The 27,098-nt window shown below is 32.1% G+C and overlaps 1 protein-coding gene across 2 annotated transcripts in view; it reads left to right on the top strand.

The window, feature by feature from the left end:
• MTF2 (metal response element binding transcription factor 2) overlaps positions 1-26,615 on the top strand; it is a 48,988-nt gene extending 22,373 nt beyond the window's left edge. The window contains exons 1-13 of one of the 2 annotated variants that reach the window (XM_074262708.1): positions 1,041-1,141; positions 2,984-3,079; positions 3,520-3,620; positions 4,046-4,194; positions 9,069-9,164; positions 9,848-9,916; positions 13,060-13,183; positions 18,849-18,916; positions 19,308-19,478; positions 24,297-24,405; positions 24,542-24,594; positions 24,684-24,788; positions 25,694-26,615. In XM_074262708.1, the coding sequence (XP_074118809.1) occupies positions 3,004-3,079; positions 3,520-3,620; positions 4,046-4,194; positions 9,069-9,164; positions 9,848-9,916; positions 13,060-13,183; positions 18,849-18,916; positions 19,308-19,478; positions 24,297-24,405; positions 24,542-24,594; positions 24,684-24,788; positions 25,694-26,051 (1,479 nt within the window). In that variant the 5' untranslated portion in view covers positions 1,041-1,141; positions 2,984-3,003 and the 3' untranslated portion in view covers positions 26,052-26,615. Of the gene's footprint in view, positions 1-1,040; positions 1,142-2,983; positions 3,080-3,519; positions 3,621-4,045; positions 4,195-9,068; positions 9,165-9,847; positions 9,917-13,059; positions 13,184-18,848; positions 18,917-19,307; positions 19,479-24,296; positions 24,406-24,541; positions 24,595-24,683; positions 24,789-25,693 lie in introns of those variants that run through there. The other variant, XM_074262707.1, reaches the window with a different exon arrangement.
• The last annotated feature ends 483 nt before the right edge of the window (positions 26,616-27,098 follow it).

The raw sequence follows: 27,098 nt of genomic DNA on the forward strand, positions 1-27,098 counted from the left end.
GTGAAGGAAAGAAGGGCCTGGGATCTTATGGTTTGTGGGGTCACAGAGGTGGACATGACTGAAGAACAATTCTTTTAAGTCACATTTAGGACTTAATGAAACACAGATTATATAGATCCCTTATTTTGTAATAATAGGAAACACGTATTAATAAGTGTATGGTGGAAATTGCTGCTTCATTTATTTTTGTTACTTCTTGATGAGGTGTTAATAATTAGATTTGGATTAATGTCAGAATAAATTGAAGTATCCCTTTTAAAATATAATAAAAAAATTTTAAAATTTCCATTAACACACATTATAATTGCAGATACTTATGTCAATGGAAGTTGTTGGGATCATTGTTTCAGCTGCCCTTTAAATCTGGTAAGTAAGGGCCCTGTATAGGTGTATTCTCTCTGGAAAGTTCTTTAATTGCAAAAAGAATGTTGAAATCTCTATATCAAAATTCTAAGTATACTGATAGCTCAGTAAAGCTCCATTTATCTGTTTTATCAGATAACTAATCAGGAAGGAATCTAAAATTCGTCCAACCTAGAAAGGAAACATATGGGACTATTAGCTATTAGTTTATTTAGAACTGTGATATAGAGCTTTCTTTTATTAAAGTCCTTTCCAAAGAAGATACTCCCTGTAGAGGGTCTGAAGTTGATTGGTTTAAAGTATTATTGCTGCTATCTCAGCTCCAGGACTTTTTCCACCAGCCCTTTTATAAGTTTAGCTACCAGCATTAAAGGGAGTAATTTCTCTACATAATGGTTGCTTTAGCTTTTGAGTTCCTTTTTGGGGGCAAAAGTCATAATTATGTATTAAATTACTAGAGCTTTCCATTTCCTGGTTTCTTGGAAGGAAGGTTTTCATGACCAAGCATAACAAATATATATATATATAAAGACATTTAACAAATGCGTATTTATTGAAGAAAACTAGAAAATATAAAAGTTCAGTCACAGTCTGTATAATTGTATCACTTTGATCTCAGATACTCAAAAGCTTAAATAATTCTAAAGAAGTAACCATTCTGTAATTAATCTTTTCAGAGGGATGGTGGCATACTTTGAAGATGGAACTGAGGAGGCAGTGAGAACATACTAAGCCAAAGGATTTAAAGGGACAGCAGGGCTCCAACAACATGACCTTAGTAGGCTGAAACATCTCTCTAATCCCAAAAGAATAATTTTTAGACTTTGATTTGTAAATTTGGATTTTGAACTGTCTTTTCACAGTAGGGGTTGTTCACTTATACTGTAGAACAGTGATTTTCAAACTTTTTGGTTTCAGGATCTTTTATACTTAAAAATTGAGGACCTAGAAGAATTTTTCTTTATTTTGTAGGTTACATTAGTATTTACTGTGTTCGAAATTAAAACATTAAAAAAAATTATTTCATTTAAAAATAATCAATAAATCCATGAACATTTTTAATGAAAATTATATTTTCAAAAACAAAAATTGAGAAGAGTGGCATTGTGTTTTACATGCTTTTTGCCATTCTTTTTAATACCTGGTTTAATTTAAGACAGCTGTATTCTCATACCTGCTTTTGCATCCAGTCTATTGAAGTATGTGGTTTTGATTGAAGTATATGAAGAAAATCTGATATCGTATAAGTACATAATTAGAACAGGGAAAAACATTTTAATAAGTAAATGAAGTCTTAGTAATATTATGATAAAAATTTTGATCTTTTGGATTCTCCAAAAAGATTTTGAGGAGCCCCAAGCAGTCTTCAGAGAACTGTATCTCTTGAAACCTACTATCACATAACTTGCTATCAGATGGTACACTCTAATGTAGATCTTTCTTGACTCATTCCTGAGATCCTGTGGCGACTCCTTGCTGCTTCCTAGATAGTTTAGACAAATGTTTTTTTGTTTTTTTCTCTTAGTCTTTTTGAAGTGGTGTCAAATGGCAGGAAAAGGGAACACCTGTGTGGGTCATAAAGCCCACATGACTAGAAGATCCTATTGAAATATCTCCTGACAGTCCAGTTCTGTGTTCTTCCCCCTACCTAGCTAGGCTACTGTTGCTGCCACTAAAATGACAAAAGGATGTGTGTGCACTTGTGGTTTAATCTTTGGTGTCCATAAGTAGCTCTAGAAGGGGAAGAAATGAAGCTAAAGACTCACTACCAGGAGTGAGCCAGAGATAAATGATATTTTAATGGATAAAGAATGAATGTGTAAGTTTCTACAAGTAATTGATTTATCTTCTCACACCAACATTAAAAAAAGAATAATAAGATCACTTAAAAAGGTTGCCTTTGAGGTGACTTATCTGATTATGAGCTCATGCCAGTCAAGTATCGTTATGATTACTCCTTTTCTATTTTGTTTGGTGATTAGTTTTGGAGTTTAGGCAGACCTCTGCGAGTGATAAGTGTCATGATTAAGGGGAACGAAAACACAAATTTGTAAAGTTCCTGTTATGAGCAGAGGACTGTGCTAGTTAATGGGTGGGCAGTTAAAAGATTTAGGTAAGTCACCATTATTATTCTCATTGAGCTTACACAGCTAGAGTCCTGTAGGGAGATAGGGCATAAATATAGATGAAAGATACAAAATATTTTATAGTAAGTGCATTAAAAAGTTGCAAATCAGTGCCATGTGAGATCCATAGGAAGAAGTACAGAATTAGAAGAGGTGGCTGTATTTGGAATAGGCTTTAAAGAATGTGTAGGAATCCAATGGATGAAAAAGTATATTTTTGACATAGGAAATAATGTGAGCAAGAACAGTAATTGCTGCTTCATAACAAAACTGTTGGTTGCTCTGATTTGCATGGCGATATAATTAGATCCTTTAATAAAAAAAAATAGCAGCTTTCTTTAAGTTTTTGTTAAATATTACTTAATGAGGATTTACCTGTCAACAAAGCAATCTTCTACAAACATTCTGTGATACATGGAAATGACTTGTGTGAAGCCCTTTTTTACTTTTCACTATTTTTTTTCTTGATTAAAAATATTTTTAATTATCTTCAGGAGCCACTGGAAGTGGGGAAATGGTCTGTACAATATGTCAGGAAGAGTATTCAGAAGCTCCTAATGAAATGGTTATATGTGATAAGTGTGGACAAGGTATGTAGGATAAAATTTCATTAAAATGTTAATTTTTTTTTTATCCTTAGTCTTTAGATTTCTTTATATATAAGTATTAATAAATATTTCGATGCATTGATAACTTGAGGCCTTATTTGTTAAATTACATGTAACTTCTATTACATAATGTTATGTAACATTATTTTGAATAAATTCAGTGTACTAATTTAATTTATTGATGCCTGAAATGTGAAATATAGTTTGACAAGAAATTAAATTGTGTTCAACTTAAGAACTAAAATGAAATTTGACATATGCTTTTATATCAAAAAGAAAAACATCTTATATTAATAAAGAATTATTAAGTGCTTATAATTTAATATTACAAGCAAGATAATTTTATTTTGAAACATATCCTTGAAATTTTGGTGAATCACTTGTCCCCATTTGAGCATCTAAATTTATTTTTCAAAATTTAGGATATCATCAGTTGTGCCATACACCTAATATTGATTCCAGCGTGATTGACTCCGATGAAAAATGGCTCTGTCGACAGTGTGTTTTTGCAACAACAACAAAGGTGTATATTTTTAACATTTTTGTCTGTGTCCCTAAGTAAACTTAGTAAATTTTCTACTGTGATTTTTGTAAATATCTTACTTTTTTGTGGAAAAATAAGAATAACTAAAGCTATGTAGAAACAAATACGCTTTGTTTTATAAGTATTACTAGATTGTAACTGCCCTGTCAATTTTGATAGTAAATTTGAAATTGGGTTTTTGATACAAAAGAAAATAATGAAAAAGAAGTGGTTAATGAATGTCTGAACTGATTGGTATTTTTTTAATGACAGAAGTAAAAAGTAAATTTTTAATAATAGTTATAAAACAATATTTTGGAAACTGTCAAGTTAGACATATTGTAAGTCACTGATATTTAAATGGTGTTTATAATGTATCCTTCATTGTTAGCTGATTGTTTTTGTAATTTTTAAAATTAATATAGAGGGGTGGTGCGCTTAAGAAAGGACCAAATGCCAAAGCATTGCAAGTCATGAAGCAGACTTTACCCTATAGTGTGGCAGACCTAGAATGGGATCCAGGCCATAAGACCAATGCTCAGCAATGTTACTGCTACTGTGGAGGCCCTGGAGAGTAAGTAAATAATATTTTCTATTCAGTTACTTAACACAGTCCATAAATCCTTATTTATTGAGTATTTAAGAGGATTTGTAAATACTAGGAATGTTGGCTTAAGCTAACTCTAAGGGAAGAAATTGTTGCATTTCCCAATCAGGTCTGAGATTTTGGTGGTTCTCACATTCTTTGGTAAATGTCAGCTTTATTGTTATTGGCCCTTTAGAAACTGACAGTGTTAGAGTGAATAAAAAGCAAATATTAGTATAAATTTAGGGACAAATTAATCGACACAGATTTTACTATTCTTGTCTGGTGGTAATAGTGGTGGTGGTGATATGATTGATTATGTTTTATAAGCAATTCAATTAAACATTTAAGTACTCAATATTCACAGTATTCTGCAGCAATAGTGCAAGATTAGTTAAATAAAATCATATTCAGACACCATTAAGAAGTTGGTTTTGTGTACTTTTAACTGAAAGAATTTTCTAGCCAGGTATTTTAGAGTCAAAAAAGGAGTTAAATATTAAAATTAGGTTAGTTGATAAATGATCACATGATACTTAAATCTTAGTACTAGAGTTAATACTCTCCTAGTTAAACTCTTAATTCACACATATTTTTATATTCACAAAGCTGTTAGAAAAGATTTAAATCATTTTCCTGAATTCCAATCTAGTCTTCTACACTTTCTAGCTATATGACCTTGGGCAAGTCATGTAACACTATACATGAATTTCTTCATTTGTAAAATGAGTTGAAGAAGAAAATGGCAGAGTACTCCAACATCTTTGCCAATTCTCCAAATGGTGTCATGAAGAGTCATGCACAACTGAAAAACGATAAATACCTGTATGGTGTTTTTTTTTGTTTTTGTTTTTTTTTTAATTCAAGATTCAGGAGTTATATTTATTTCTCATTTGATTTAGTTCACCATTCTCATTTTGTATTATTTTCTAATGTTAATGCCTTCTTTAAATTTGTCAAATTATTAATAAAATTTCAGATAAAATAAGGACAAGTACTGAGCAAACCACTATTGTTGATTTTGGTTTAAAACTACCAGTTAAAAAAAATGATAAAAATTTAAAAACCTGTTTAGAATAGTTATAAGTACAAAAACTCATAAGACAATTTGATGATAATTATTTTGAACATTTAAGTTCATGTGCACAGTATTCAAATCTTCTATTAAATTTCCAATCTCATTAGTTTGTATATTTCCTTAAGCAATGCAGATTACAGTCTATCTATGGTTGCCATTTGTGGGGTTCTTATCTATTTTCTTCCACAAATTCCCAATACATTGGATGATCTCACTTTCTTCCCGTATCACAATGATAATAGTGGAATACTTGGGCTGTTGACTTGTCATAACCTTGCCTTTCCATGTTATTTTCTTTTCTTATTATACATTTCCCTGATGACAAATACTGTACCTCCTCTTTGAAGTTACTTGTTTTGCTACGTTATAGTTATTCCTCCATCATCATATGAACCTTCATTACTCTTCTGTGTGATACTCATTTGTGACTATTTATTGAATAGTGTTCTACATCATGTAGTCATACAATAACACTGGTATAATGTTGCTCTTAAAAAGATGGACCTTAGTGTATTGGAGAAGTTTGGAGTCATAAAAACTTAAGTCCTAAAAGTAGACCAATCTCAAGATCCAAGTGATTGTACATTTGTACTATCTGGTGACTCAGTCCTACAGGTTATCTATCCAGCTGTATGTTGTAATGTGGACAATATACAATCTTTATCCATTTAGTATTTGTTTTGTTAAATTGTACAATCTAGTATTAGGATGAGAATGGGAGGAAGTAGTTTTTCAGAACCAGGATGATATGACTTAGCAGCTCTTATTTAAAAAATACAGTACAAAGTGATCAGACTTAAGTAACATCAACTAATCATAGAATATTTCTGTAAAATATCAAACAAAAAATCTTGTTAAGATACTTATAACAAAAGCTATATATGCTTTACTCATAGGTATGTAGAATCATCTTGGGTCCAGAGAGGGTTAGTAGAATTGCAAATAAATTACTGATTTTATCATTTTAGTTTTTTCTTTTTGTCAAATTATGGTAAGCAAGAGATTGAAGTTGACTTATCTCAAATAAAGCAGTCTGGAGTCACCTGATAATGTGGGGTCTGAGGATAGATAGCTGTATGTTTCAATAGCTACTAAGTACAGAGCCATACCTTCAAGTTGTAATGAATTGGCCTTGTTCTCATGATTTGGAGTGGTTAGTTAAAGAGGCATCTATTAAGAGAAATGGTTTTTACAGTGTTAAAAAAGACACAAAAGATCATACACCTCTGTGAAGTACTCCATGAGAAATACCCTATTCACCTAATTGCATCTATACAAAAACACAAAGCCACATGCTCATTTCTGCCATTTGTCACTAAGGCAAAGCAGTAGTGTTGCTTCTGTCTCTTCCTTATCACTACCATTTGATCTTTTGATAAGATCTCCCCTTTTCCCTTTTAAGGCTTTCTTCTGGGATGGTGAGATAATATATGGATGTGGCAACACAGTGTGCTGAAAATAGTTATGATGTTACTTGATGCTTCAATTTTAAAAGTGCTTTCCTGACAACAACCCTTTAAGAATGGTATAGTTAGAAACTGAACCTTAGCAAGGTTAAGGGAATTGTATAAGTTCAGTACTAGTAAATATTGGAACCAAATCTGATTCTGAGCAGTGTTCTTTCTATTTTGCTATGCTGATTGAAAAAACTGAAGTGATAAGAGAGTAGTCCCCATCTTACAAAGTAGTGGTATTTTTTTTTTCCCCTTCTTTTGAGGCTGGGCTTAAATGACTTGCCCAGGGTCACACAGCTAGGAAGTGTTAAGTGTCTGAGACCAGATTTGAACTTGGGTCCTCCTGAATTCAGGGCTGGTGCTCTATCCATTGAGAGCCACCTAGCTGCCCCCCAAGTAGTGGTATTCTTAAAACATACTTGGAAGACTTGCTTGGAACTCTGAGAATATGTTCTGAGAGAAAGAAGGTTTTATACAGCTAAGTCTTGATTAGTGCAAGTATTCAAGTTCATGAATATTTTACAGCATAATACATAATAATTGGTTGTAGTCCAGTGGAATTATATAGCATGAATTTGAGTGATGCAAGCATTTAAGAGGATTCTTTAGTTGCTCTAATCAGGACCTAGATGTAAATGGTGATTTGGTTTCCAGACTAACTCATTCAGGTGTTTTGAATTCTCTAAATCCACATACTAGTTTAAGCTCCAGGTCAGTCAAAAGATCTAGAAACAAAAACAGTATGCAGGAAGGAAGAGAAGACATTACTTAGATACAAAATCAGATCTAGGCAATCTATTAAAATAAATATTTTTCTTTGGGACCGTATTTCCTTTTTTTTAATGTTCTTTTCATATCTTCTAGTGCAGTGGTCCTCAAACTTTTTAAATAGGGGGCCAGTTCACTGTCCCTCAGTCTGTTGGAGGGCTGTACTATAGTAAAAACAAAAACTCACACTCTGTCTCCACCCCTCAGCTCATTTGCCATAAACATCCTCAGTGGGCCGAATGTGGCCCACAGGCGGTAGTTTGAGAACCCGTGTTCTAGTGTATCACTCCCTCAGGAACCCCCCAGTTCATTCATTCTGCCCTAACTCCCAAAGTGTTTTATGTTTCAAAATCACATATTTCCTCTTTATTTAGACCTAAATTCTTAGTTCTATTAATATATAGCTTGATATTGGAAGGAGGGAAGTCAAAATAATTCATGCTAATTTGTAATTGACTAGACTCCCACACCCTTATCTAATATTCATGGGTTACTTACATTTTAAACGTAGAGTCTCTTCCAAGGTGTACTATTGAGAAGGTAGTAAAAATACCCATTATATGTTAACTCTTTCTTGGAATCTATTTAAAAGATCATTAAACTTAGTTCATTGAACTTAGGTTCTCCTGACTCCAGGGCCAGTGCTTTATCCATTGAACCATCTCACTGCCCCTCTGTTCTCTTGCTTTACATCTAAATTTTTACAATTCTTCCATGACTGCCATGGGTTGTTTACTCAGATTGGGCCCTGTCAAAATCCTAGGATTAGTGTTAGGGTCTCTATTTTGGAGAGCAATCTGGAATTATACCTAAAGAATTATAAAACACTTTGAACTAGCAATACCACTATTAAGTCTATTTCCCAAAATGATTAGAGAAAAAAATAAAAGAACCATTATGTTCTAAAATATTTAGTTCTCTTTGTGGTAGCAAAGAACTAGAAATTGAACTATCTATTAATTGAGGAATGGCTAAACAAATTGTGATAAATGATTATGTTGCAATAACACTGGGGGAAGAAATTATGAGCAGGTTGATTTTAGAAAATCATGTAAAGGCTTACATAAATAATGAACAGTTAAATGCATAGAACCAAGAAGATATTGGGCATAGTTAACAGCAACATTGTTCCAAGAATAAATAAATATATACACACATATGCGTGTGTACACACACACACACACACACACACACACGCTAGTGTTAGGTATTTTGCAAGTTGGAGATTGCTGATAATTATATTCTTAGGAGAACTCTGATGCCATAAGGAAAGGGGGGAAAAGTTCTTAGTCTTTTGTATTACAAGAAATCCACTATATTCTTGACAGAACTGCAGATTCTTTCAACAAAAGTTTATGAGGGTCTTCTGTATGACAAATGTTAAGTCACATAAAGAAATAAGTAAGAAATGCACTTTGTTTTCATTGATGAATCAAAAAAATTATAGAATTTTAAAAAAAATCAACAACTTTTTTCTAGTATATGAAGAATATTGCTTTTCCTAGAACATTCTGATAGAAAAGTAATAATTTTAACATCCTTTTTTCTTTCTTTTTTTGAAGCTGGTATTTAAAAATGTTGCAGTGCTGCAAATGTAAGCAGTGGTTTCATGAGGCTTGTGTGCAATGCCTTCAAAAGCCAATGTTATTTGGTGACAGGTAAGTATTCAAGCTTTACTGCTTTTCCTTATTTTTAACATGCTTAATATTTGTGCTGTTTCAGATTCCTAGAATTAACTCAAAACATCGAATTTTAAGAGTTGGAATTTGACCACCTCAAAGGGGGGAAAAACATGCTGTGCTTTAAAATTTCAAATAAATTTTGCATATATTAATAGTGTGGGAGTTTAAGAGTAGACTTAAATAAATTTGGTTTATCATACTTGGGGAATTTTATATATAATGTTTAATTAATATTCACATACATATAAAATACAGGATCTTAGACTCTAAGAACCAGAAGAAACTTTACTGATCACTTAGCCAATCATCTCATTTTATATATAGTTGAGTGAGGCCTGTGGATGCCCAAGATCTTAGTAGCAGATGTCCAGTTGCATATAAGGTCTCTTGATTCCAAGGTTTGGAGTTTATTCCATCTCATTCTCTCTTCCTATCTCCTCATCTTGGGGTGTGAACAGTTTAATCTTCTAGATCATTTATATGTATTCATTCAATCAGAAGCACTTTGTCACCTTCTGAGTCTTTTTGATTATATTTTTTGATTTATACTATGCTATATAAGTACATATACTATATATGTACTTTAGTCTGGAATATTATGTGTTGCCCTTAGTTATTTGATACTTTTTTTATTTTATTTTATTTTTTTTCTTTTTTAGATTTTATACATTCATTTGCTCTGTCTGTAGTTCTGGACCAGAATACCTCAAACGTCTGCCCTTACAATGGTAAGTACAGGCATATTAAAAACAACAACTTTCCCCCCATATATTTATACTTCGTTCGATGAAATTATTTAATGTGTTTAAATGAAAATTGGTCCTTCTATAAACTTGTCTTTTTTCGTCCTTTTTTCCTTCTTGAGCCTGTAGATAGCTTTCACCAAGTTAGTTTTCTTTTGGCTGGAGAAATCACCACAATAATGTAAATGTAGTCACTTTCTATTATATGCTTTATTTTCCATAAGTTTTCATATTTGAATTACCCCCCTTTTTTTTTTTTTTTTTTTTTTTTTGTCTTAGGAATAGAGATACCTTATAGACAATTCTTATATTTATAATGGACCCTTGTAACTTTTATGTAGCATCCATTCTCTACTGCAATTCTTAGGAAGTAGAAAGAAGAAAAATTTTGGAAACCATCACTGTCTATAGATTACTATGCTAATTGTTTTAGTCAGTGAGCTTTTACTAAGTGCCTACTGTGTACCAGGCCCCACTAAGCTTTGGAGATACTGAAAAGGATAGAAAACAATGCCTGCTCTTGAGGAAATTATAATAGAGAAGACAAAAAGCAAACAAATATGTATAGACCAATTATATGACAAGTAGGAAATATTTTTTCTGTAAAGAGGTGTTAGAAAGCTTCCTGAATGAGATGAGATTTTAATTGGAACTTGAAGAAAGCCAGCAGGTAGAGATGAAGAGAAAGCATTCTAGGCGTGGGAGATAGGAAGAAAAAATACTCTTCAGTTAAAGATGGTGTATTCTTGTTCATGGAACAGTAAGGAGGTCCTTCTCAAAGAATACCTGGATAGATGTAAGGTGTAAGAAGATAGGGAAGATAGGAAGTGGGTTCTGAAGGACTTTGAACACCAAATAGAGTATTTTGTATTTAGTTTGTATTTGATCCTGGAGGTGATAAGGAGTCACTGAAATTTATTGATAAATGGGTGGATATTGTGGTCAGACCTTTAATTTAGGAAAATAACTTTAGCAGCTGATTGGAGGATGGATTAAAGTGAGGAGAAATTTGAGGCAAGCAGACCCACCAACAGACTATTACAGTTATCCAAGCTGGGGGGGGTTCACTAGTGATATCATTGTCAGGAAAGAAGGGGACATACTTGAGAGATATTACAAGGGTGAAATCAACAGACCTTGCCATCCATTGGATATATTAGGTTAGAGATATTGAGGATGACATTAAATTATGAGACTGGGACAATAGTGGTGTCTTTGATAGTAATGGGGAAGTTTGGATGGACAGAGGTGTGGTTAAAGGAGAAAGATAATGAGTTTTACTCATTAGGTCCAATATATGTATACATATTTATGCAGTTATCTTGTTGCACAAGAAAAATCAGATCAAGGAAAAGAAAAAAAAACTGAGAAATAAGACAATGCAAGCAAATAACAACAGAAAGAGTAAGAATGCTATGTTGTGTTCACTCAGTTCCCATAGTCCTCTCTATGTGTAGATGGCTCTCTGTCAGTGAACAACTGCACCTTGTTTGAATCATCTTATTGTTGAAAAGAGCCATGTACATCAGAATTGATCATAGTATATAATCTTGCTGTTACCATATACAATGATCTCCTGGTTCTGCTCATTTCACTTAGCATCAGTTCATATAGGTTTCTTCAAGCTTCTCTGAAATCATCCTTCTGGTCATTTCTTACAGAACAATAATATTTCATAGCATTCATATACCACAGTTTACCCAGCCATTCTCCAGTTGATGGGCATCCTCTCAGTTTCCAGTTTTTTTGCCACTATGAAAAGGGTTGTCACAAATGTTTTTGCACATGTGGGTCCCTTTTCCTTCTTTAAAATCTCTTTGGGATATAAGCCTAGTAGTAACACTGCTGGATCAAAGGATATGCACAGTTTGATAACTTTTTGAGCGTAGTTCCAAATTGCTTTCAGAATGGTTGAATCCACTCACAGTTCCACCAACAATGTATCAGTGTCCCAGTTTTCCCACATTCCCTTCAACATTCTTCATTATCTTTTCATCTTAGCCAATTTGGCAGGTGTGTAGTGGTATCTCAGAGTTGTCTTAATTTGCATTTCAGTAGTGATTTGGAGCACCTTTTCATGTGACTACAAATAGTTTCAATTTCTTCATCTGAAAATTGTGCGTTTCCTTTGACCTTTTATCAGTTGGATAATAGCTTGAACTATTATAAATTTGAGTCAGTTATCTCTATATTTTAGAAATGAGGCCTTTATCAGATCCTTTGAATGTAAAAATCTTTTCCCAGTTTATTGCTTTTCTTCTAATCTTGTCTGCATTAATTTTGTTTGTATGAAACCTTTTTAACTTAATATAATCAAAATTAACTATTCTATGATCAATAATGCTCTCTAGTTCTTTGATCACAAATTCATTCCTTCCTCCTCCACAAATCTGAGAGGTAAACTATTCTATGTTCTAATTTGTTTATAGTATTCTTTATGTCTAGATCATGAACCCATTTTGATCTTATTTTGGTATATGGTGTTAGGTGTGGGTCTATTTCTACTTTCTGCCATACTAGTTTCCAATTTTCTCATCAGTTTTTGTCAAATAGTGAATTCTTATCTCAAAAGCTGGTGCTATAGGCAGCTTTTTCAAAGAGAAACAAACTACAAATATAGCATTTGAAACCTGTGTATAGCAAATACTTAAAATTTTGACCTTTTTGAATTATTCTTTAGTAATATTAGTGTTTCACAATTAATCACTGGTCCCCATGAATTAAGGAATTCTTTTGTACTTTTTATATAGGGCAAATTACATAGTGAATTACTTTCAAACTTTTTATTGTATAAGAATTGTTTTGTGTTATAAATTGTTTGAAATAAGTTTTCAGCTAGGCTTCCCCATTGTTGTTTTTCTGTACTAATTTTTGTGTTACTGGACTTTGTTTTGGGGAATCACAGAATTTCAGCATTGAAAAGAATCTCAGAGCAAAGGCCATCTCCTCCAACTCATATCTGAAAAAGGATGTCCTGTGCAATGTATTTGGCAAATTATGACACTTGACCCATTTATGTTAATATTTCATCCTGTGGTTTTTAATTTTTTGAGAAAGAAGATGCATGTGATTTCTTGAGAATGTTCAAAAGTTCATTTTCTTAAATTTTGACAATTTTTTAATTCCAGGGTAGATATAGCACACCTTTGCCTTTACAACCTAAGTGTTATTCACAAGAAAAAATACTTTGATTCTGAACTTGAACTTATGACGTACATTAATGAAAACTGGGATAGATTGCACCCTGGAGAGGTAGGTGGCATTAGCATTCATTAGTTCTTCTCTCTCTTTCTTTCTTTCTTTTTTTTTTTTTTTTTTGGTTAATTAAAGAAACTACAACATATTTGAAGCCTCTGTGCCTTAACAATCTGCAGACCTAAAGTAAAACATATTTTTGATTGTGAGAAACAACTAGTGAAAATATATGTGACCAGTAGTCCCATCTCTCTGATATTGCCTATTGATTATAAAAGATAGAAATATTGTTCAGAGACTAGAACAGCTAGTTCCATTTTATAAGCAAAGAATGAAAATTATAAAGGATATAATGGGGAGACTTCTAATTTGGGATTTTATAATAAATTAAAATTGCTAGTGAGTATCTTAAGGCATGCTTCAAACTTCTAGACTTTGAATTCAGGAATTCTTTTTCCTCTATGCCAGGCTATCCTCTATTATAGTATATGCTTTTGGCTTTTCTCTTTTTTCTTCTAAAATCATAATTTTTCAAACTTAACTTGAGCAATAGAGTTATGAATGATGTTTTTAATCTATCACTTTGATTTCTTTGTAGATTTAGCTTTAAGGTCAACCTAATTTTAGCATTTTTCCCCCCCAAGTCAAGGAATAGACTATTCTTCATTGCTAGGTGATTTAACTTAGTATAAAAACCCTAGAATATCATCTGTTCATTTTTAGTCCTATATCATCTTGAACTTTTAAGATAAAATGAATGTGTACTAATTTAACAGGAATGAAAAATGTATTATTGGTGACTTGTAGATAATAGGCAAGTTTTAATGGCAAATTCAAATTATACCAAATAGAGTACTTAATGTATTAAAGAAAAGACCCTTGCAAATTTTGAAAATGGGGCTATTTTCTGCATATTGGAAATTTGAATTAAAAGTAGTTTATTTGGGGAAAAAATGATGCTAAGTAGCTTAATAGTTTAAAAAAAAAGTCAAGCATATAGACTAAATTCACTTATTCTTTAGCTCTCTCCTGATCATTGTTAATGTTTGTAATGTTTTTATATAATTGTAGTTGGTATGCATTTATTTTTGCAAGCTTTTTCATGTTATTTTTCTTATTGCATTTCATTCTGTTATCGTTTACTTAATCATTTTCCAGAGGTGGTTTTCTGTTTTAAATTCCTTTGAGTTGTGTTGATAGAGTTTTGTTTTGTTTTGCTTTTTCCTTTAGGGGTGGTTTCACAATTTTATAGTGTTTGTTATGTGTTGCCAGATTCTTCTCCACAAAGGTTAACCCAATTTACAGTACCACCAGTGAATGTTAAGATTTTTTCCATATTCTCACAAACATTAGTTTTTAATTTTTAAAGGGAATTAAAAAGGGTTGAGAAGCAGTTTTAATAGATATTTTTAAAAACATATCTTCACATTTTTCTTAATTTACATTTTCATTGGCTAGTGAGATTCATACACTTTGCATTTTCTGAGGTATGTTGTCTTTTGAAAGCTTGCTAATCTACAATAAGTACATTATTGATAGTAAAAATAAAAAATAGAATATGAATTGCCTTCTGTGTTGCTTTCTTCATGGAACAAAACTGAAAGAACAACTTAAAAGTATTTTGTCCATCTCATCAAATAATCATTAAAATGGAAAATAAGATTAAAATGATAATGACTATGATCTCCTTTTTCATTAGAGGTTTGTATATCTAGAAAACTAATATTTTCATTTAAAATACTTTGCTTCTTCTAGGGGCTGGTACTTTCAGCACTACTGCAGATACATCTAGATTTGACCTACATAAGATCTACCTGTTAGTACTTTTATTCTTTAAAGTGATGAAATTCTTCAGTAATTATTTGCTTTATTATACATTACAACCTCAGATTTAAGACTGAGTTTTAAACTTGATTTTAATTAAAATAATCTTGCTGCATTGTTTTAAGTATTATGGCTTAGATTTTATTTTTATGAAAAAAATATAAAATTAAAAATCGAATAATACCCTATAGAATAGAATTCTTTTTGCAAATTTTTGAAAGTTAATTTTGAACAGTTAGGACTATCAAACTGCTTTGTCTTCATTTCAACTCTGGAAAAAATTTTGTTTCATCAGTGGGATGATATTTTCTGTTCTTGTAGTTTGCAGATACTGTAAAAATACAAAAGTTTTATCAGTTTCTCTTTGCTCCAAATAGTGTTAAAAAAAAACTTAAAAATTAGTTTTAGAGCAATGATCTAAGCTCTATTAAGACAAAGGAAAGTTATTGTATCTTGAAGATATTTTGGGTATGTAATGTTTCAAAAAAAAAACCCTCTTTTTATTTCTCTTCTTGATATTGAATATCTTTCTAAAGTCTGTTAGTACATTATTTATGTTATTACATTAGCCATTATGGAATATCTTTTAATGGAATCTTGTGTGGAATATTTTGTAATGATCAGATTACCAAGTAGACTGAAAATCTCCAATTTTTTCATCAGTAAGGTACACAAATATTTTAGTCTGTGTTAATAATGGTGAGTGGCCTATTAACTATTTTAAAAATATGCTTTTCTGTAATGGTTACAGAATAATTACAATTCAATTGTAATTGAATTGTCCCAATTCTGAACATTAATTCTTAATTTTTATAGAATAGTAGATGGCATAGAATATAGAAGTGAATGCATACCCACCCCTGAATATATCAGAATTCCTTTTTAAAAAATAACCCCACCCGACACCAAATACTTTAATCTCTGATGGGTTATTTTGTTATTATTTTACTTAAAAAGTAAAATATATTTTCTTATCTTTCTCTCTCTCTTAAAAAAACCTTCAGGAAACAATCAGATAATTAGTTTAATAGAATACTTTCCTCTTTTTGACTTTATAATATAGTAAAGAGACATATAATTTGATCCTTAACCCTTGGTTCAAATCCAGAAGCATAATGTTGAGGATATGGGTTCAAATTCTGACTCTTCTACTCAAGTCCTGACTCTTCTTAATCTTTATGACTTTAGGCAAATCACTTTTACTTTACACCCCAATATCTAGAACCTAGATACTTTGTAAAATTTAATCACCAAGTACATAATTTATCTCATTCAAAAAATTCCTGGTACTAACATTTATGGTGAGAAGAAACCTAAAGGTTCAGCTAGTTCAAGTACTTCATTTTACTGATGAGGAAATATTATCAAAGAAAGAAATATGACCTAAAGGAGGCCCATCCAGGTAATAAATAGTAGCAGAAGCAGATTTAATAAATTCAGATTCTTTTTACTTCTGATTTTGGGAGGTTTTCCTGCCATACACCATGCTGCCTCTCTTGGTTGATTCTTTGTCAATTACTTTTAGTTTTATCACTAAAGAAGCAAAATTAAAATGAATGCCTAGTTTGTATAGTTCTGTGGTCTCTTTAATAGCTGAGAAAAATCTAAAACTGCTATAAATTAACCCTTTTAGAAGCAGAATATATATATTTTCCATTATTAAAGATTAGTTTCTATTTGTAAGGATAAAATATATAGTTTTAAAAACAAGTTAAATATCTATAAAATGTTTTGAGCTTCTAGACAAGTTCTAAAGTAAGGATAATTCCTACAACCTTTACTATCATGAATCTTTAATATTAAATATTAAAAATTTGTTAGAATGAGAAAACTTATAAATGATATCACACTGGGAAGGGTTAGTTGATTAGAGAGATGACCAGATCACATTTAAAATGCTACCCATAAGCTGGAATGCTAAACTTAAAAACAATATGAAAACATTTAACAAGAATGAATAGAAAATTCTGCATTTAATTTTCATTTCAATTCTGTAAGCATAAGGGGAAATATGCCTTGACAAATTCATGTGTATTAAATATCTATTGGCTTTAGTTGATCACAAGTTCAATATGAAATAGTCTTGATGTAGCTGTTAACATCCTGAGATAAGCTTAGACTTGGACATGTTAATTTTCAAATATCCAGATATTTGAAAGGGCTATTATGTTGAAAAGGGAATAAGCTTAGTTTTGTATTGCTTCAGAAGATAAAGAATCAATGTAAATTCCTGGAAAGCAGATTTTCATTCAACATAAGAAAAAGCCCATAATAATGATAATAATACTTTGGAAAAGTGAGTACCTCATAGAAGTATTTGTAAATTCATTGAATTTTATTAAATAGTGGGATCTATTTCTGTCCTCCAGGGAATTGATAGCAATATTTCTAAAGCATAAACCTGACCACACTATTCTCCTACTTAAGAAGCTTATTATCTCCTTATTATAAAATCCAAACTCATATTTGGCATTTAGATTCCTACATAGTCTAGCTTCAGTCTATTTTTCCATAGTAATTTTGTATTACTCCATCTCATGCCACACTTGAGCCAAAATTCTCGATTTTATCTTTTATATTTCCTCTATATGATATTTTATCTTCCATCTGTTGAATGCCTAGAATGGTTCCTCCTCTTCTGTGCCCCTTAGAAATAGCTAACTTCACAAAATAATTTCTTTGGTGCTTCCAACAGAAGTTGGTACAATAGCTCCTTCACCCCCAAATTTTGTTGGCTTTTTGCACATGGTACATTTTGCCTAACTATCTGCTTCCCATTAAAAAAAACAAACAAACTTCATGCAACAGGAACTGTTTTGTTTGTCTTTATAACCTACTACCTAATACAGTATCTTGTTGGATTTTAATGCTATTTGAATTGAATTGAATTGAAATTACAGCTCATCTGCCAAAAATTTATCTAGTTCAAAGTTGGACTAGATGACCTAAGATCACATCTAGTTTTGGGATCTCTTTCATCCTCCCTCCTAAGAAAATAACATCTCTTTGTTAGCCTTCCAGAAATCCATGACAGAAGTTAAAAAATTAATTCATGCACCTGGACCTCCTTAGTAGATGTTTACAGTATACTTCATTTTGAACAATTCTTGAAAAACTCTTGGGAACATCAACATGTCAGATGAAACACCTGATAATTTTGATATAGATTGAATAAAATGGCTTTAATAAATACTGATACCATTTTCTAGGTTTCTCAGAATGATACTATTATAAACTTTCTTGATTTTAATATTGCTTTGTTAAATCAGATTGAATCAGTCCAGTTGGCTTAGTAGCTAAGATTTTTCTGATGGGCCCTATGGCTTAAAACATTAAGAGGCAGAAAATTATTTTTTCAGAGTCCAAGTTGAGCAGCATTGAATCTTTTCCAGAGTGAAACATTCAAGGTGTTTTTTGTTGTTGTTGTTTTTATTTTATTTTATTTATTTTTTTGAAGTTTTCAAGTTGTCATTGCAGGAACTTTATGCACTTTTTGTTAGGGGTCAGGTTTGACTGTAGCTTGAAATGGCCTCAGAACTTAAGTTGTAGATCTGATAAGAATGTTAAAAAATTATAGAGGGTGGTATTTCTTACCATTGTATTCAAGACGAGGTGTTGAATGATAAAAATCATCTTAAGTATCTACCTACTTTTGCCATTTAGATGCTTTTCTTCTGGTATTTTAAAGCTGTTTATATTAAAGCCCAGAACTAAAAGCAAAGACAGTAAAATATAGTCAGACATTTTCATGATTGACATTAAAATAATTTTAGTGAATTATTTTTCTCTGACCATAGAAATGTTTTTAAAACCATAGAATTAATTAATATCTAGCACACCTATATATTCTTAGTTGCTGAAATTGTAGTATGTTAAATTGTTTCTTGATACTTCACAGCTGGCAGACACACCAAAATCTGAAAGATATGAGCATGTTCTGGAGGCATTAAATGATTACAAGACCATGTAAGTTGATTTATTTTATGTATCCCTATGTGGGAGACACATAGTAAGTATAAGGATTGAGAGCATTGTTTTAAGAGCTGTGGGATTTAGAAACATTAGTAGAAGTGCATTCCATTTTAAACTTTGTCAGTTCTATTCTTTCCAGATACCCTAAGCCTTAAAGCAAAAATGATGGCCTTTAATGGCATAAAAGTAATAGCAATGGATAAAGTTATTTGATATTAACTATCAGATGGTGATGGATATATATGTTCTTGCCCTCCCAAAAAATGTCAAAATTTCAGCATTTTCTCAGAATGGTGACATTTCTTGAAAACAGTTATCAAAATATCACTTGGAATAGTTTTTAAAAGTATACAAATTTTTAAAATCTCCTTTTTAATTAATGCAGGTTTATGTCAGGAAAAGAAATAAAGAAGAAGAAACATTTATTTGGATTGAGAATTCGTGTTCCTCCTGTGCCACCCAACGTGGCTTTTAAAGCAGAGAAAGAACCTGAAGGAACATCTCATGAATTCAAAATTAAGGGTAGAAAAGCATCTAAACCTATACCTGACCCAAGGTAAAATTTTTTCTCTTGCCTAAATTTTTCATTTATTTATAATTAGTCTCATTTCTAAATTTAGTTGGTAAATTAATAATTTGATCTTGGCAGATTTTGAACATTAATGTTTGGCTTGTGGATATCCTAATTCAGCCATATAAAATAATTTCTAAAGACTCAATTATTTAGTTTGAGTTAATATTACTTGGAATTTTTTTTTCCTTTCCCTAACTATTTTTCTTCTATAAAGACAGCATTGTGTTTCTTTGGTTATTTTTAACTTAATCTACTTTAATGAAATCATTTTCCCACTGGATCTCTTCCTCTCACCTTCAACTCTCCCACTCTTATGATTTTTCTTGGGCTTGGGACTTTTGCTTAATAGTTGCCTTTTCTTTAGTTACCTAAATTTTCCCTTCTTTTTTCTCCTAGTTCCTCTCCTCTCTTTCCAACTTATTTTGTTAGGTTTTTCATCTCATTTTCTGTATTTTCTAAAAAGGTTTTTTTTTTTTCCCACTTAATTTTTCTTCCCTTTTTCTGTTTAGTCTTAACTTTTTTTTTTTCTTTTTCTTTTTTTTTTTTTTTGATCCTTTAATCTCTGTATTCTTCATGGAATTAAAATTTCTAAGGTGTATCAATTTGGAGGAGCTTCTTCAAAATGAATTCTGTATTACTGCTTTATAGAGATTGCCTTCTGCTTCTCATTTTTGTTTGTCCCCCACTCTTAGAAATAATAATTACTGAAGTTGAGAATAAAATGTTCTATTATAGGAATTTTTCTTTATCTCTGATTATTTTCATTACTATTTATCTTCTCCAATGATAATTTTTTTTTTCTTTTTGCTAAGAAATGTGTCTCAATTCCAGACTCCCACTTCTGGATGTCAGATTCCCCCAGGAGCTTTAATTCGCCTCTTGAGATAGGAATAAATAGTTTCCCTAAGTACCAAATCGCTAGAGTTTTGTAAGGTTCCTACTTTCCTTTATAAAATATTTCCTTTCTCCCATGGTAGTATTTTTTTTCAGAGATAAATCCCTTCTTCCTACCACTGAAATCATAATTCCTTTTTGGCCCTCTCCCCTACTTTTAGTACCCCTCTTTTGGCTTCTCACCTGTTCACCTATAAGGCCTTCTTCTTTTCAAAAGGCAAATAGGAGTTATTTTCCCTTTTATTGTTGATTTGATGACAGTACATCACATATTCCCCTCTTATTTTCCTCCTCTCCCTCTTATGCACCCTCCCATTTGGTTAAATGGACATAAGTTCACTTTTAGGTGGAATATTATGAGGTTTAGTCAATGTTGTGTTTAGACCTAACATTCCTTCTGTTGTTTTTTTAAAATTAATTTTATAATTATAAAATTTTTTTGACAGTACATATGCATGAGTAATTTTTTTTATAACATTATCCCTTGTATTCATTTTTCCAAATTTTCCCCTCCCTCCCTCCCTCTCCTCCCTCCCCTACATGACAGGCAATCCCATACATTTTACATGTGTTACAGTATAACCTAGATACAATATATGTGTATAAATCCAATTTTCTTGTTGCACGTTAAGAATTGGATTCCAAAGGTATAAGTAACCTGGGTAGATAGACAGTAGTGCTAACAATTGACATTCAATTCCCAGTGTTCCGTCTCTGGGTGTAGTTGTTCCTTTCCATCATTGATCAACTGGAAGTGAGTTGGATCTTCTTTATGTTGAAGATATCCACTTCCATCAGAATACATCTTCATATAGTATTGTTGTTGAAGTTTATAGTGATCTTCTGGTTCTGCTCATTTCAGCATCAGTTCATGTAAGTCTCTCCAAATCTCTCTGTATTCATCCTGCTGTAGATTTAATATTTCTATTTCTGTTTTCATGAATGTCCTCTGTTACTTTGTTGTTCATATTGTTAGTGTCATGGGTCTCTCTTTGTTTAGTTTTTTTTTCTCTGAGATAATTGTGTTATGTGTCTTTTTTGGTTATTTTATTTGTGTTTTTTTGTTTGAGTTGATGGCAAAGCAATTTGTTCAGGTCTGGTTTTCTTTGTAGGAATGTTTCAAAAACTTTTTTTTTTTTTTAATTGGATGCCTTTTTTTTTTTTTTTTTTTTTTTTTTTTTTTTAATAGTAGTTAGGCTTAGGTTTTAAATGCCACCTTAAGTTGCATCTTGAGCTCCTTTGCTCGTGGAGCACATTATTCTAGTCCTGCCTTTAATTTCTGGTAGGTATTATATACATTTCTGTTATAATTATAATGTTAGATTCTAAAGCATCAGCTTTATACCTTGATTCTTCCTTTAACCTAACATAACAAAAACCCTTATTGTCTTTAGAGAGGATCCTTAGTAGCCTTAAGTTATCATCAGTATTATTAATCTTAACATTATTGTCACATTTTTGTATTCATTATCAATTGATTTCCTTTTGATTTTCCATATAAATCTTTTTAAAATTAGGTTTTTTAGTTCCCTGTGCATATGTACCAATGTCTCTTTAGACAATTCCTTTCTTTCCTCCTCTTCAGAATTGTTTCTATTTTTGCCTTGAGAATTTAATTTTTGAGAGCTTCCAAATATTTTCTGGGATGATTTTTTTCTCTAGAATTTTAGTTCAAGTTAGTCTATATTCCTTCCTCTATTGTCTTTAAAATCTTTTTACCCAATAATCTCTGGTGCATGTCACACTGTATCTGACTTTCTCTTCCTCTGTCACAGATTCTTAAGAGGGAGAGTGGTCCCGTTTGCCATCATTTCCATCACGTTTTTCCTTGTTGGAGCTAATGATCCAGAATGGATCTTCTGGATCTTCTTACCATTTTGAAGGATGAAATTATTAAAGCAAAGCTTTAAAATATTATTAAATTAATTATTAAAGCAAAGCTTTAAAATAATTTTAAGCAAAGCAAGCTTTGATTTTTGGCAAAATGAGAAATAGCCTCTGTGACAGGTTGTCTGTTGCCTGGCTTCATTTATCAGTCAATCAAGTATTTATTAATTGTTGGGCATTAGGCTTGATGCTGAGGGTACAAAGAAAATAGTGAACAGTTTTTACCTTGGAGAAGCTTACAGTATTGCCAGGGAAGACAAGATATAAATATATAAAAAGATCTGAGATAGATACAATATAATTTGGGGGATAAGGCATTAGCGTCTGGGACGAAAAGGAAAAAAGACTCACATTTGCAATTCTTCAAAGTGGAGGTTAGGAGTAAGTGAATTCAAGTCATGAGAGGTGAAACCATTTCAAAGATACAAAGACAATATTGTGTGTGAGGATTAATAACAAGAAGTTTTAAGCTGTATGCCTGGCATTGCATTAAGTTCAAAGAATACAAATACAAGCAAGAAGCTAGTCCATTCCCTCAAAAAGCTTATATTCTAATTAGGGAAGAAAACATTTCTAAGGAAACTGTCGGGAGAGAGGTGTTGTTTTTTTTTCCCCCGAAAACTTCACCTTTCCTCAAACTTCCCATGACTCCCTCTTTCCCACTTTATCAGTTAAGAATCTTACTTCATATTTCACTGAAAAAAATTGAGGCTCCCTCTTTTTCCTTCCTCCTCATCTCATAAGTCAGATGCTTTCTGTCTCCACCACTTTCTGATATTAAAAAATGGCCCTTTTCCTTGCCAAGACAAAACTTTTTTTATGCACAAGTGATCCTGTTCCATCCCATCTCCTTCAGCAAATTGCTCCCTTCTGGCATCTTGATTTTCAATAATCTTAAATCTTTCCCTGCCTACTGGATGCTTCAGTATTTCTTAGAAACATGAAAACCTTCATCCTCACAAAACCCCTCTTGATCCATTCTGTTCAGCTAACTATCCTTTTATACTTTTCCTACCGTTGGTGGTCAAAACTCTTAAAAAGGCCAATTGTATGTTACTGCTCTCTGCTGTCTGGATTTTGCCCTTGCTGTTTAGCTGAAACTGCTCTCTAATATAATCATTGATACCCTAATAGCCAAATGTAATGGTCTTTTTTCCAGTTCTCATCCTACATGACATTTTTGCAACTTTTGATACTGTTTTCACTCTCTTCTTCCTGATAAGTCTCTATCTCTTCTATTTTTTCCAGCACTGTTCTCTCCTGGTTTTCTTCTTACCCATTTTGACTGTTCCTTCTCAGGCTCATTGGCTGGATCTTTATCCAGATTATGTCTACTAATCAGAAGTATTCCCTCTCAGCCTCTATCCTAGATCGTCTTCTATACATATTTTTTCCTAGGTGATTTCTTCAGCTTCCATCTTTGTACAGATGATAGATTTGTTGATCCAGCTGTAACCTCTCTGCTGATCTCAGGTATTGCATTTCCAAGTGCCTATTGGACATTTGGACCTGGCTACCTCTTAAAAATCTTAAACTCAACATCCCAACACTCCCAGCTCTCCCTTCTTGCTAACTTTACTATTATTATCAAGGATACCACCATTTTCCCAGATACCTAGACTTTCAATTTAGGTCTCCACTTTTCTCTCTCTCTCATTATCTTACATGCAGTCTCTTGCCAGTTCCTATTGATTCTGCCTTTGCAACATCTCCCCTATATGCTCCCTTTTCTTTTTCAACACTGCCCAATTCTGTTACAGATCCTTACAACTTCACACCTATACTATTAACGATAATTTTCTGGTTAGCTACAAGTACATTTTTAAAAAAGAAATAAAAGATCATCTTTTTTAACAATTTAAACAATAACAATTGTTTAATATTTAACAAATTTAAATTAATAAAAATTAATATTTAACAATTGTTAAATTTAACAATTTACATTTAACAACAATTAACCAAAAAAGTACAAACATTTAACATACATTTTATAATGTATACTATGTATTTTCTTTTCAGGGATATAAGTAATGGTATAGAAAAGAAAGGAAAGAAAAAATCTGTAGGTCGCCCACCTGGCCCATATACAAGAAAGATGATTCAAAAGACTTCTGAACCGTCTTCTTTGGTAAGTTTATGAGTAGTTATATTTTTTCAGGGTCTTGTTAGGCAGAGACAAAGTAGGGAAGGATTGCATTCCTGATTGAAAAGTTTCAGAAATTTGTTTCAGAGTTCATGCTTCAATAATTTTCTTATGTTTGAAGGAAAAAGAATCAGTTCCAGAGAATCCTACTTTGGATGTACCTTCCTCTGTAGGGTGAGTAGAACATAGTTTTTCCCCCTTGAAATTTATTTTTAAATGTTTACTTTTTATGTAAAATATAAATATCCTCATTTATTTTCTAGGAAACCTGAAGGAACTGCACATTCATCTAATACCTCAGATGTGGATTTCACGGGTGCTGCCAGTACAAAAGAAACTACCTCATCTACCATTTCCAGGCATTATGGGTAACAGCTAGCTTTGATTTATTCTTTTGTTTGAAGCAATAATTTTTTATATTGATTTTTTTCTGGACTTTCTTTTTAAAGATAATAGCGGAACATTTTAGCAATTTGTAAAAACAGCACAATGTAGCTTTGCTGAGAGATTTGCCATGTTTTATGTTGGTCTGTCAGGTGATTTCTACTATTCAAAATATTGCGTATAAATTTAATATATTAGCTTCTTCAGGGTTTTTTCCATTTTGTAGGTTTTTTTCATAAGAAATATGGATGGGTTTTGCTTTAAGAAATTCTTCTATTGCACAAAAAGAAACCAAATATTAAGTACCTACTATTTTTCAATCACTGTGTTAGGCCCTGGGGGACATAAATGTTTAGATAAGACATAACCCCTTTCCTATAGAATCTTAAGAGTTCCTTATAAAAATCTCTGAAATAGATTACTTTTTGCTTTACATAAGAATTCACATGGGGATACCAATTCTGACCCATTTATTATTAACCCCCAGGTTAATGATGTGAAGTTTTAGAAAAGGAAAAAGTTGATGAGGATGAACCTCAAGATGGGCAGAAAACTTTAAAAATTACTGTGCCTGATAGTTTAATAATAAATGGATGCTAGAAAGTGTCAGCCCAGAAGAGGTCATTGCTTAGTAAGAAGTGATAGAATTTAGAACCCCTTTGAGCAGAGAATTCTTAATTGGGTACAGTTTGGACTAGCTGATGGCTAACATTCATTTCAGTTCTGAGACATAGTATTTAATAGGCCCTTTTAATTCTTATTTTGTTCATTGAATGTATTCATATTCATGATAGGCTTGTAGCACTTAGACATCTTAGAAGTCACTGCTGTATGAGCAGAGAGTCTTAAGTTTTTAACCTTATACATTGATATGTTCTTAATTTTTTAGCTTATCTGACTCCAGAAAGAGAACTCGCACAGGAAGATCGTGGCCTGCTGCAATACCACACCTGCGGAGAAGAAGGGGACGCCTTCCTCGGAAAGCACTCCAGACGCAGAATTCTGAAATTGTGAAAGATGATGAAGGCAAAGAAGATTATCAGTTTGATGAACTTAACACAGAAATTCTTAATAATTTAGCAGATCAGGAATTACAGCTTAATCATCTAAAGAACTCTATTACCAGTTATTTTGGTGCTGCAGGTAGAATAGCATGTGGTGAAAAATATAGAGTATTGGCTCGCCGAGTGACACTTGATGGAAAGGTGCAGTATCTGGTGGAGTGGGAAGGAGCAACTGCATCCTGACTGTAGGACTGACCGAACATTATGTTCACTGCACTCGCATCTTCTGTAGGTACAATTGAGAGCCCTGAAGGAGCTGGCTTTTACTCTCTTTCTGAAAACACACACATTCATACAACTACACACACACACACCCCAAACAAACATCACAAGGAAATATTAGCCTTAACATATACCTGTTAACAAAATGGATATTGTCATAAAAACTATCTTTTAAAATCAGAACAGAGACTTAATTTTTTAATCTTAAGATTTGTAGATTGTTTCTAGAATAGGTTATTAAAATGATTCAAACTTGTGCATGGTGTTAGATGATTTTTCTAGATATTCCATTGAGTCAGTTCTTGTGATTAGTGGTTTTCAGTGCAAACAGATCATGTAGATAGCACAAGTCTTTGGAGAAACGTTGTCTGTTTTGTTACCAAAATGTTTGCAAAAATGAATTTCTATTTCAATACCTTTTAGATTTCGTAAAGTGCAGTGTATATAATGCCTACTGAAAGACTGTAAAATATTGAAATTTTTCTTTCAAGCAAAGTGTAAAAAATATATTGAGCCTGTAAATTGCTCCATGACTAGACTTCATTGTCGTCTTAATATATTCTTTGCATGTGCATATATATATATATACACATAACTATATGTATATATATGTGTGTGATTATGTGACCTATGCAATACAAATTATGGGAACGGGCAGCTTTGGAGTGTGTGTGTGTGTGTGTATATATATATATATATATATATATATATATATATATATATATATATATATATATATATATATACACACACACACACATCCCATAATTCTTTTTTCAGGAATAGTTGCAGTATTTACACAGCAGCATTTCTTCTCAGGCTTTATCAGGTGCTGTTGCTTGCTATGTATGAAGAGAAATATGTCATACCAGTGCAGTGTGTTCTGATGAAAGGGTGTGAACAACAGTGTTCATGGGCTTCGTGTAATGCTTTTCAGTTCTGGTCCTTGTAACTCAGCTGTTCAGAACCTAAAACAAAAGTCAGATACAAACTATCTCCTCTAGAAGT

This window comes from Sminthopsis crassicaudata, chromosome 4 (assembly GCF_048593235.1).
Source record: "Sminthopsis crassicaudata isolate SCR6 chromosome 4, ASM4859323v1, whole genome shotgun sequence".
NCBI lineage: Eukaryota > Metazoa > Chordata > Mammalia > Dasyuromorphia > Dasyuridae > Sminthopsis > Sminthopsis crassicaudata.